The sequence below is a fragment of the Bombus vosnesenskii genome, unplaced genomic scaffold, assembly GCF_011952255.1.
Source record: "Bombus vosnesenskii isolate JDL3184/JDL3185 unplaced genomic scaffold, Bvos_JDL3184-5_v1.1 scf7180000013295, whole genome shotgun sequence".
Lineage (NCBI taxonomy): Eukaryota > Metazoa > Arthropoda > Insecta > Hymenoptera > Apidae > Bombus > Bombus vosnesenskii.
Genome location: NW_022882946.1, coordinates 337,394 through 349,600, shown reverse-complemented (window position 1 = coordinate 349,600; position 12,207 = coordinate 337,394). Strand labels below are relative to the sequence as shown.

General features: G+C 33.1%; 2 protein-coding genes across 2 annotated transcripts; one reads left to right on the top strand and one right to left on the bottom strand.

The window, feature by feature from the left end:
- The first annotated feature begins 3,392 nt into the window (after positions 1-3,392).
- Positions 3,393-5,141, top strand: LOC117233433. The gene is made up of 4 exons (XM_033493750.1): positions 3,393-3,833; positions 4,294-4,437; positions 4,535-4,610; positions 4,706-5,141. Exons 1-3 carry the CDS (start codon positions 3,659-3,661, stop codon positions 4,582-4,584), a joined length of 369 nt encoding a protein of 122 aa, XP_033349641.1. The 5' UTR covers positions 3,393-3,658; the 3' UTR covers positions 4,585-4,610; positions 4,706-5,141.
- Positions 5,102-11,848, bottom strand: LOC117233429. Its single transcript, XM_033493745.1, has 9 exons — positions 11,537-11,848; positions 8,183-8,301; positions 7,974-8,085; positions 7,764-7,891; positions 7,481-7,686; positions 6,182-6,477; positions 5,850-6,096; positions 5,569-5,760; positions 5,102-5,470 (listed from the first exon to the last, which is right to left on the bottom strand). The coding sequence occupies exons 1-9, from the start codon at positions 11,592-11,594 to the stop codon at positions 5,368-5,370; spliced, it is 1,461 nt and encodes a 486-aa protein (XP_033349636.1). The 5' UTR covers positions 11,595-11,848; the 3' UTR covers positions 5,102-5,367.
- Between the last annotated feature and the right edge of the window lie 359 nt (positions 11,849-12,207).

The window sequence follows — 12,207 nt, the reverse complement described above, 5'->3', positions numbered from 1 at the left end:
CTGAGACTCGAAAGTCATATTCTTCGCGCATGTCTGACATTTCTCCTTTACGAAGAAATGTCTTGTCTGCACTTTCTACGCGCGCGCACACTAGCAGATAATTCATAAATGTACATAGCGGCAACTTCGCGTCATAATATACGGCATTTTCGACGCCGAAATTATCTTTACGATATATCTCACATTACTTTCATTTGAAAACGATGAGACAAGGGCTAAATTCTTCTTTAAAAACAAGTTCATCTAGCCATTTTACACAACACATCGGTTTCTTAACGACTTTGTAAGAACGGTTTTTTCGTAATTTTACAAAAAGTCACTTTTGCAGCTGCTTACCATAGGAATTACGTGTTAAAACTATCCACTTTGAAGATAAATATTCCAATTTCGATATAACTAGGCTCTCTAAAAATTGAATCAAACATATGATAGATTACATACGAAATAATGTATCGTCAAAATTTCAAAAAGAAAAAAAAAGCTAAGAAAGTCAATCTACTATCTTAAATAGTACCAAGTTTAAAAAATTCTCGCTTTTTTCAAACATATTACAAACACAATTATTTTTGCAGAGAGTGAAATTAATATCTTGGTGTTAAAGATAGCAAGGTATGTATATATTGATAAATTATGTGTCCATTGTGATAAACAATGCGATAAACATAAGTATATGTATATGCCATTACTCAATCTTACCTCGAAAACTACATCCGTCGAATGATGATGAATGATTAGTGTTTTAGCTGATTATTGTTGATAATAAAGTAAACTAAACATCGCTATATTATAGCGAGTTGTTTACTATTAAGCGTATAAAATATTTAAAACTCTATGAACCACGCTGGTTTCCAGCTAGTTGAACGTGAATCTTATAAGCAATCTGCACGTTCCATAACTAGGCAAAAAACGCAAGATTTTTTTAGGTGTTACGGATATTTGATGATGCCATGCGTCGTACATAAGTTTATATCGTGTATGCATATTAATATTCTGTATGTAACCTGTTGTACCTTATTCTGAGACTAACGCAATCTTTTCCTGTATTATCCGTCGATTTTGCTTCCACGAATCAAAGCATTCTTATCTTCGACTTTGCCCAACTTCAACAAAAGCATCCTACTAAGAACAAAGTAACGAAGAAAAAGGGAATACACAAAAAGAACGCATATTAATGTATTCCTTTTGTATATTTCTAATAAATTAAGCAGACTTTGGAAATAAAAATTAGATCTACTATTACATTTATACAATAAATTATCCTATCTTTTATGTAAAATAAGTTCTAAAACGTTCTTTGCTTTTGTTTAAGTATATCGAAACTGTTTTAAACGATATAGTATGATTATGACAATTATAATACGATAAAATATAATGCAATTTGTTTTGTTCTTTTATGTTTTAAGTTTATGTTTCGAATTTATGTTTCAATACCTTTCTGCTTTACTTAGATAGCAGCTATCTTCGTCCTATACCTGTTGAGGCGGCACATCATATTAATTACAAAACAAACAAATTTCTAATTCAAGCATTCTTTAAGACAAAAACAAAGAGGTGTCAGCCGGTTAACAGATGGATTCCGTTTAGCAACGCTTGATTTATTTCTTGGATACATACCGGCTAGAATACATTGACGAGCTCACTCGACCGTCTAACCACGAAACACAATCCATAGAAAATATGTAGACTAGCAAAATGATCGGAATATTGAAAAATCTGTGGATCGTGAAGCCAATCGGTGAAGAAATTTGAGAAGAAAACGGGCACGGTCCACGCAGAAGATCGAAAGTAAACTCGTTGATCTGTACGTCGTCGTCTCGGGTCTCGAGTATTTCGAGCGAAGACGATCGCTTACCTCAGCTGCGGTAGCAGCTGACAAACCTTCTGCCGTGGCAGCTTCGTCGTGAATATCCAACGGTGAATATTTTCTGGTGGACAGGTGTTTGCAATCTGCTCGCGCGACAGCCGGCACAGAGTTCGTGACGATTCCTTGAGAATCGAATCGAATCGAATCGAATCATTTTATATCTGACAAAAGTACGAATTGTCAATTAACTTTATGTATCTTTTGTGTTTTATAAAAGAAATAGAACGTTCCAGAATCGATACCATCGATCGATAAAAATCGATAAATGTTGACATAGAACATAAATAATTAATTGACAAACTGTTAGGCAGAATTGATAATGTTGAAGAAGAAGGAAAGAAAGGAGCCTATAAGAGAAACACGATCTGCGAAAGATCTAGTCCAGTGTTTCCGAGTGTTACAACCATACGTAAATACTAATGCCTCGCCTTCATCCACCGTATTATACATGTAGTCCCATTATATCGTGTTACATCAGTTACACATTATTCGAGTTGTTCGAAGAGCTGCTTCGTCTCAGCTCGAGATATCGCCAGTTGAAGCAGACATCCTGATTGGGGATGGGAATAATACCTCTATTCGTTGACGAACTTTTTCCTTCAAAATACCAAAAAATAAAGAAATAAAATAAAGGGATGTAAAATGTATATTGGTACGACACATAATTCAAAGAGGTAAAAGGTTGTACAAATTATATCGAATAAAATAAATTGAAAATCCTTTTCCACTCAAATTTAATTTAAAGATTTTTAAAATATATATAATATATAACATGTGTTTAATATGTTATAAAGTAAAAGTGTTTATATCGTGACTAATTTAGATATTAAAGGGGCAGCCATCTCTTTCCTTCTCTCTAGTAAAACTGTTCACAATGTTATATAATTGCATGAATATGATGAGAACAAATACTTACCTATCTATAAATGCATTGGTTTTGCTCGCATCGTAAGAAGATAAGTACGAACGAGAACTCCATCTATCGGATAACGAACGAAACATGATCTGTCTGAAGAGAACGAGTTAAACAAACCAGAAACGAGAACACGAATTTGGTCCATTTTCCACCTGCATGATACTGTAAACGATACATAAATTAACATTTTGATCCGAGGAGCGGTGTGGTCGTTTTAATTCATAATCAGGACCCCAGGCCAATTGCAGGCGAACACGGACCACTTCTGTGGCATGTAGTATCGAATAATTAATGATCCTTCGTTTTGCGCTTTCCTGTATTCAACCAACGTTCCTACTTATTCAACTCTACTTGTGTTACAAGTATATTTCGAGAAAACACGAGCAAATGACTAAAATATTCCCTACCGATACTACTTTAGATTTAGATAATAATTTAATATTCTTTTAATATCTTTTAATATTCTTTTATCGGAAGATTCTTTTTACCAAAAAAAAAAAAAGGAAAAAAAAGAAAAAATGCAAAGAGCAATGTATGGTATTTAGCCATGAATTTGTAATTTGCTTTATATCTTTAGTTTTGATTTGGTTTGTATATACCATTTTTTTTATATAGTTTGCCAGTTGCCACCTATTTGTGCATTGAATAAGGTTGCATGGTTTCTGTTCCTCCAGTTCCCAATGTCCCAAAATCCCAATAATGTCATAGAGTAAAAGCATATTACGTGATACGCATGCGCAAAAATAAGTGGAAGTAGAAGAGTTACGTGAAACAAAATTTTAAGCAATCACAACTCTGAAGTATAAGCATTTATAGCATTTGTGATTACATTTTGTATAATCATTTGTGATATCTATTACGTATCAAGAAACGAATAAATGGAAGGGACAGAAGAAGAATTTCCTGCTCAGTGGGCACTTGACCTTCTTGAACCTACACGTCTGGATCGATCTAATCATATTTTTAAATATTATGCAGTACCACTTAGTACGATTGGAACATCAGGTGTAGTGGTACTTAAAAATATACTGCAAAAAAAACCCGCAACAGCCAGTAGGTTGATAAAGTAAATTATTTTTAACATAATTAACCTCGTAATAACTATAATTCATTGTTAATTTATTTCGGAGAGATACTAAATAAGTTACCACATTTATTATGTATACTTTCATTTGTTCTGATGACAAAAATAAGGTACTAGAAATACGTTTTAACGAAATGCATTTTAGTCTCCCACTATGTGATTTCCCTTTTACAAACTAAAGCAAATTGCTATTACAATATATAATGCTTAACTTTTGAGTCAAGTAATCTCAATGTAACCTATTTATGTATGATCTTGAATTCATTATTTTTTACTACATACATACTAATTTTTAATATACAGTAATGAATTAATTTTGTTATCATTTCATAAGAAAAATCTAATTTCTTTCCTTTGTATCGTACATCTAATATTAATGCAGCTGTCATATTATTATCAATCATATTATTAAGTGTATTCAATTTGTAGATAAGCCATACATAGTATTGGCGTCCGTAGTTGGTTTTGTTCTCGGTTGTGGTTATCATTGGGTATCTGATATAAGATTTGCAAGAAAGGATGCGATAATGAGAGATTATATAATGCATCATCCAGAACGGTTTCCTAAACCAGGTATAAAGCATTATAAGTATCTCCATTTTTCTTTTTTTTTTTTTTTCAAGAAATCTTTATCTCTAAAGATTATAGAGATGTATTTTTAATATTTTAGACATTAAAAAATATGCAGATATTTTTGATGAGTGGATCCCAGTTCGTTAAAAGATTGAACTTTAGTCACGGAGCAGGTGTTCTTTATTAATAACAAATAAACAATAAAATACACGACTTATCGTATACTATATTTACCTTTATTTTCTTATACCTTTGCTTCTATTTTTAGACGTATAAGATTTAGTACATAAAGCGTTACAGCTGAAATGCTTGCTCCAAAACTATAAAAAGTAATGAACAAACTTTTCCTACAGTCTTTATGATTCTCCAGAGCCTTTTAAATGATAATGGACGAAAGACAAATAAACATCTTTACTAATCTCCTAGAAACTGTTAAAAGAACATCCACAGCTTTTTGCGTTGAATGAAAATGATCGTCAAAACAAGTTCAATATCCGATAAAGTATTCTTTAAAGTTAACTACAGTAAAAAAAATGAAATGCACACAAGTATTACATGCAGTGTGTATAATAGAAACAAACATGTGAAAACAGGAATAAGTTACATATTGTATAAAAATTTAATTAAAGTCGATAAAATGGCTTTGTAGTTCGGAAACATTTTAATTTGTAGTTCTGATAAAAGTATATTTTATTGTATAAGTACACTTTGTTATTATTAATATTTTTAAATTTTTTGAGAACTTATATCGTTTATTTGCCATTTCCTCTTTAATATATTTGTCATTTTTATATATGTATATTGTATATTGCCTTGAACTGCTTCCAAGTAGAAAAATTTTACATTTATTATAAATGTTACTTATATAAACAACAACAAAAGAGAATTAATTAAATTCTTTCTAATTATCATTCTAGATTTTGAACATTTCTATTTCTTTTCAGGATTATAATTATCATTGTACAGTCCAGTTCCTTTTGAATCTCCCAACCAGGGATATTTATTAGGACATTCCCTGCATGTTTCTAAATACCTATAAATATATTTGTTATTATTTTAAGTTTCAAAATATTAGATACATCTTGATTATATGTACATGTTATTTATCTATTTAGCTATATGGATATTTACCTTGTTGTAGTAAAATTTGATTCTGTAGGTTTGAAATCTAAAGCACATTTATTTGGATTGTTACATGGTGGTCCAGGAAGATTTTCTTTCTTTTTACATGACCATCCTTCAAAATTATTCAGAGATTTTATCGGTTTTGGATCAGTTATCCATGTAAGAGCTTGAGTAGCTGTTACAAAGTACACATCGGGTCTGTAAATATAATTATTTCGATAATTTATAAAAATTTTCTAATACGAAATATAAAAAATTACATGATGTATAAGCTATTTTCTGCTTACAGTGTTACTGCCCAATCAAGGAACTTTGACAGTCCACGTTCGAGTTCCTTTATTTGAAACCAGTTAGTATGAAATGGCATCATGTATGGTGCTCTATTTTGTTCGTAATAACGATTAAAATCTTCTTGCAACCACTCAAAAACTTCCTCAGGATCATGATTGTGAAGCACACATTGATCCAAGTATGGACAATGTCCTCCTTCGTAGCTTTCAACATAATGCGCATTCAATGGTAACTCCCATACTCCTAAAAATAAGTAAGATACCTTTCCTTCTTTCACAGCTCATGCCTTGTATCATATATGATAACATACATAAAGTTACTTTATTACCTTGAAATGATTTAGTAGGACATGTGCCTGCTTTACATTCATGTGGAATCTTATAATCAAGAGTATATGGCCAAATTGGTACTTTTAATGGAGAAATTCCAATACTGCTATCGTATATGTATCCAAAATCTTCCAATACTTTGTACTGAGTATTTCGACCTGGTTTTAAATATGGAGCTCTCATGCCTACAATTTCACTTATTGAAATATTACTAAAATGCTTAAGTATCTCTCGCATTCCTATCATTTCTCCAACCCATTCCTCATATCCTTTATCTTCTAATCCCTTTTGTAGTCTAAACAAATTATATCATACATATATATATATATGTATATATACATATATATATACATATGAATATATATATATATATATATGTCGGAGATGAAAGGAAAGCCGAAGCCTTTCTTTGGAAATTTTGGGAACATCCTCTAGTACCTTAGCGTAGATTTTATTATAGTTGTAATTGCTTAAGATTTGTAATAAGCGAGATTGGGTTCGAGGTGACAATCGGTCGCTGAACGTAGCCACGGTCACGGGATGGATGTTTTATCTAACGGAGGTCTGGAGTGGTTGTATGTGTTTTCTGAGAAATGTGATTGTGGCGGCATGCGGCCTCGAGAGCGGGCCTAGCCACGTGTGATGTTGCCTCGGAGGTGCCGATGCAATGGGACATACATTGTATTAGTAATCAAAACTCCAGGCAGAAACTGCCTAGCAACGGCGTTTGGAACTTTCTCGATGCTTCCAACGAGTGTGCCTGGCAACGGCGTTTGGAACCTTCTCGATGCTTCCAAACGGGTATAGAAAACAAAATGCAATCCTACAGGGAGAAAAATCTCCACGAGGCTGGCATTCTTGCGATTGCCTTGGAGAGTGATACATCGAGCATTTTCGACGATCGCATTTGCGTCTAAGTTAGTTTCGCTTAGTAAGGAGTTATCCCGGTGACCGTGGATTCGTTTGAACTCAAACATTGCTAATAGTATTATTTAATTTAATTATTCGTAGATCGTATTATTCATTAGGCTTAGTGTTTGTTAGACTTATTATTAGTTGTACTTATTATTTGTTAAGCTTAGTGATAGACCTGTATATACGTGTAAATAAAATCTCGGCTTTGTGAAACGATGGCTAGTCCACATGAAGAGTCGTCGCGCGCCCAAAATTCGAATCGTGATCCGACATATATATATATATGAGTATTAATTCACTTTTCAAATTCTTTAAAGAAAAAATAAAGAAAAATTGGATTGTACAAGAGTGGTCTTTAAAGTGAGAAGATTAAAAGTACTCACGATATAGTCTCGGTAGCAATTTCATGTCCATCGTGTGCTAAACTTTGTACCATATTATAATTACAATATTCATGAGAGATAAAGAATGTTCCTTTCAAAGGACAGTTGTTTGGATTTAATCGATTAGTGGCAAATATTTTTTGATAATGATCGAAGTTATTGTGATTTATTGCTCCATCGAATGTCATTATTATCATTTGTGGTGTCTGAAATTTAGGAAAACTATGTGAAAGGTATTGTTGAAAGTAATTTTAATAAATAGTAACAAATAAAGAGTATATACTTCTTCTGGGTGAAGACCACCAGGAATTATCGTACCATCTCTTGAACAAAAACAATAAGGTAGCTGACAGTTCGCGGGATCACACTTCTCTGCTAAGTCAATTGGTGGTTCGGTGACAGGCGGTGGGGCTGGTATTAACAATAAGTTTTCATTACTATGAAACTAATGAGAAATAATTTAATTTACGGCTATTAAAAATAAAGTACTCACTTGTGGCAATAGGTCCGCAACGTGCTTCATTTTTAAAAGTGCAAAATTTACTAATATCATCGAAATGTAGCCCCGACGGACACCTGTTTAGATACGGATAGCCGTCGACGCACTATCGAAATTACACATAAACATGAAATTTCTTTGTATCGCACTTTACAATTAAAAGACATATGTATTGTTATATTATTAAGTTTCAGCGTGTTTACCTGATAAAATCTTCTGCATGTAGCTGGATCTGCAAAATTACCATTGCCTTGACCTTCAGGGCATTTGAATTCTTCATCTTTTCTCTCTTCCTCCTTTTTAGCAGTTTTCTGTCCATAAACTACAAAACAAACAGGTATTCCTAAATATTTGTAAAAATAACTAACGGTTTCAGAAATATACGTGTAAATGTTAAAATGGAAAAGATAAATGGGAGAAAAGAAAAACAGACGGAATAATATTTTCAAGAAAATGAAAATGAAAATAGTTAGAGATATGCGTTATACGTATTGTGTCACATGGGCCAGTGACAAGATCAATGTCTAACATTGACTTCCACACGTTGGTAACAATATTTTGCAAATCTTAAAATTCCCAGAGCGATAATCATCTTGTACGCAGTAAAATACATATGTATTTATTTATTTTCTATAAAAAAAAATTCTTGATAATTATTCACATGTACTGCCACCTGACAGATTTCAATGATCTTTTAATATGTTGTAGAAATCAATATCTTGAACAACTTTTTCCCTTGCATATTATTGCTGGACTCTTTTAATTTTCGAGATATTCCCCATAAGCTCTCGGTACCACTACATTGAATTTTTCTCATAGTTGTACGTTCGTGACAGCGTACGCGTTAAAATATTGGTTGTTAGCCGCTCGACAGCGAGCAGACCGGATAAAATAACGCCTAACCCAAACTTATAAATTACAAACAAAAGGAAAAAACGTTGTTCAAAATATTGATCTCTGCAACATATTAAAAAATCATCGAAATAAATGAGGTGACATTACTTGTAAATAATTACCAAATTCTTTATTACGTCTCCTACGCGTACGTCTCTGATGCATTCTCCACACTAATAGAAAAAGTTAATTACAATAAATTTTGTTATTTGAATAAATAACATTTGAATAACTTCAAGGCTGCCATCAAAAATTCTTCCCCCATTCTATTATATGTTAGATAATCACTCTACAACTGTGTTTAAGAAAGTCTCTTACAAAATGTTTACACTATAGAATGCCTTTGAGTCGAGATTTTTGATACTTTGTCATTTACCACCACAACGTACTTTAGACGATCGTGCTAAGAATCCGTAATTACCGGAATGTTTTTTTATTCCAAGCGTCAAATGAAGAAGGATATACATTTAACGTAATTTTACTATCTTTAAAACAAAACGTTTCCGAAAGTAATCATACGTGAATTAGAATAAGATTCAGAAAGTAGCCAAACGGATTTAAAGTGAAAGAAAAAGTAGAGATGCGGCCATAATCAAACCAACAAACTAGGAAATTACGTATGGTTTGGTTGGGCATTTAATTCGACGAAGGAAGATTCGGATTTGACCACGTTGAAATCCTGAACGGATGGACTGTCGGGAGAAAGTAGTGTTTCAGGAAGATACTCCACTACGATCTTATGATAGGTGTAAAATGAAATAAGCGTTGTTTCGTTTACGATATAAAGAATTTTGAAAACAATTTCATAGTAGTAAGTTTCGATCATACAATACATGAGATCATACTACCAATGAAGCTTCGTTTGAAACATTTTTTTTTTTTTTTTTTTTTATTAAACTATCAGTACTAGCTTAAATATTGTGGCGACTAATTCGTGCCGCAGCATGTATATTGTTAGATGTATCAATTACCGTCTCAACAAACCATATACGCGTTACCTTTCAAGTACAGTAAGAATTAAACTGAAATCTTTTTTCACAAACTTTGTCCATATGAATTGAACACGTACAAGAATTATTGATCGGCAAAGTTGCTCGTTATAGGAGCGAATCTCGCATATGCATGGATGCCAAAAAAGATCGGTTTAGCAGCAAAGTGGAAAGTGAAGGTACTGCTCTGGCAATGACGTTGTGGTAAATCGTTCAGGTGCAACATTTCCATCGGCCGTGGTGCACGCATACACAGCCGCAAACGTACGGTACACCATATACGTAAACGTCGAAACTTATGTAAACAGCAGTGAAACCACCGACCGGGAACCTAATTTAACGGCTCTTCTCTCGTGTTGGCATGCCGGCTGGTTCTTTGCTTCCTCTGACTCCTTGCCATTTTATCTGTGTCAACTTTATTTACGACACGCACCGTGACAATGCAAGGAACTTTCAACGTTCCATGGAAATCTTGCTTATCGTGGAGAACGCAATTTACATGGTGATGCGCGTTTCACGAATTCTTGAGAGAAAACTCTTTTAAATTTATTCGGCGGCAAATTCAATATTAACTAGAAACATTTATCATCTTTAATACGTATGGATCGTAGAATTTTAGTAAATTTTTCAGGTATAAATAAAAGATCGATGCATTTAACATAATGATATATCAATATGTATACAGTATCCCAACGACTTCCTGACGAAATTTTGTATTGTAGGTATTATGGTTATATACGTATTAACAAATTCGAAAAAATTCTGAGAAGCCAGCGGAATTTGCATTAGAATATAATCTATCTATTGATAACCGGTTTTTGGATGTACAGTTAGTGTATATCTTCATATGTAATTTTATTCGATCTATCGATCTTAAACATTGCATTAGAAGTATAATTTATTAATAACAAGATACCGTCTCACGCAATGGGTCAAGGAACATCCTTGAATTCGATTAACAGGAGAATTGGTCGATGAACGTCAGTTTATAACGACAAATCGCGATGCATTTATTTTCCTAATTATTGCTATTTTACATAACGATTGTTGTCAAATAATTATCAAGAAAAGAGAAAGAGAAAGAGAATTGCAATCTCCATTCAGTAAGCTGATTCACAGAAGAATTGCAAACTATCAAAAGAATGTTCTGAGAAGGTCGTTCTTTTATTGTATCTACCTTTCTAACAAATTCAAGCCGCTATACTAATTGTTCGAATTATTCTTCTACATACAAAATATTTAATAAAATTAGGAATGGACAAAATAAAATAAAAGTCTCGAATCATTGCCATATTTTTGATTACAGATCAAATTAAAGGATGCACGTAGATAATCAAAATTTTAATTCGTAGGATATTTCTCATTTACTAAATGAAAAACAGAGAAACATAAAAATCAAAGTTTTAATACAATCTCAATGTCCGATAAAAGTAGAATTTTTTTCATTCTTTTTTTACCTATACTATCTCCACTTCTTTCATACAAAATCGATCGTAATTCAAAAAGATCAATCCAATCTTTACTACGAGTGGTAAATGACAAATCTCAAAATCTTTATAAAATCCCTCGCTACGATGAAAGATCACGGTAGGAAGAGCTGAAGGTTTTATGTCGCCCAACGGGTTTGATCTCCCGTCCGATCTCTCTTCGAAACAAGCAGCTGTGTCTTCCTACCTGTGGCAACGATGAACACGACGACACAGAACAGCAATCGACTCCTTTTTGACGTCATCCTTCACGAAAATCGTTTCTCCAATTCTTGTTACAGTTTGATTAAATTTACACAGCACTTACGTCCGAATGTAAATGTTTAAAGGTAATCTTTAAATCGTGGGTTCGTGTTGCACGAACATACTTGTTGTCGATAAACCACTGGAAGAAAGAAATGTCACGGTACTGTTAGCCAAGGTTTACCAGCAATGGTGTCTGCCATGGACTACGGGAGTCGGGAACCGAACGGTAGGAACCGTTCTTAGCTCATTGGCTGACCACTTTCTACCACCGCACCGTCTCCATCGTCCGAGAAATCTTCGCTTTTATTCGCACTAAAGCTGATAGTGGTTTCGAATAAAGTCTGCTAAAAGTCTGGATTCTTGACGATTTTTAGATACTCCTCGGATAATTTCGAACTGGATAACCAGCCATCTTTCTAATATTTTAATTCAGTTAATTCAATCGGGACATGATTGTCATTCCTTCATGTTCAAAAGCGAAACAAAGGTATAAAGACCATTTATTCATTAAGAATAATAATCATTGGATTTTAATGTACAAAAATACATACGTATATACACAAAAAAGTATTTTTCTCGTATTATTTCATCAACTAAAACCATCTAATATTG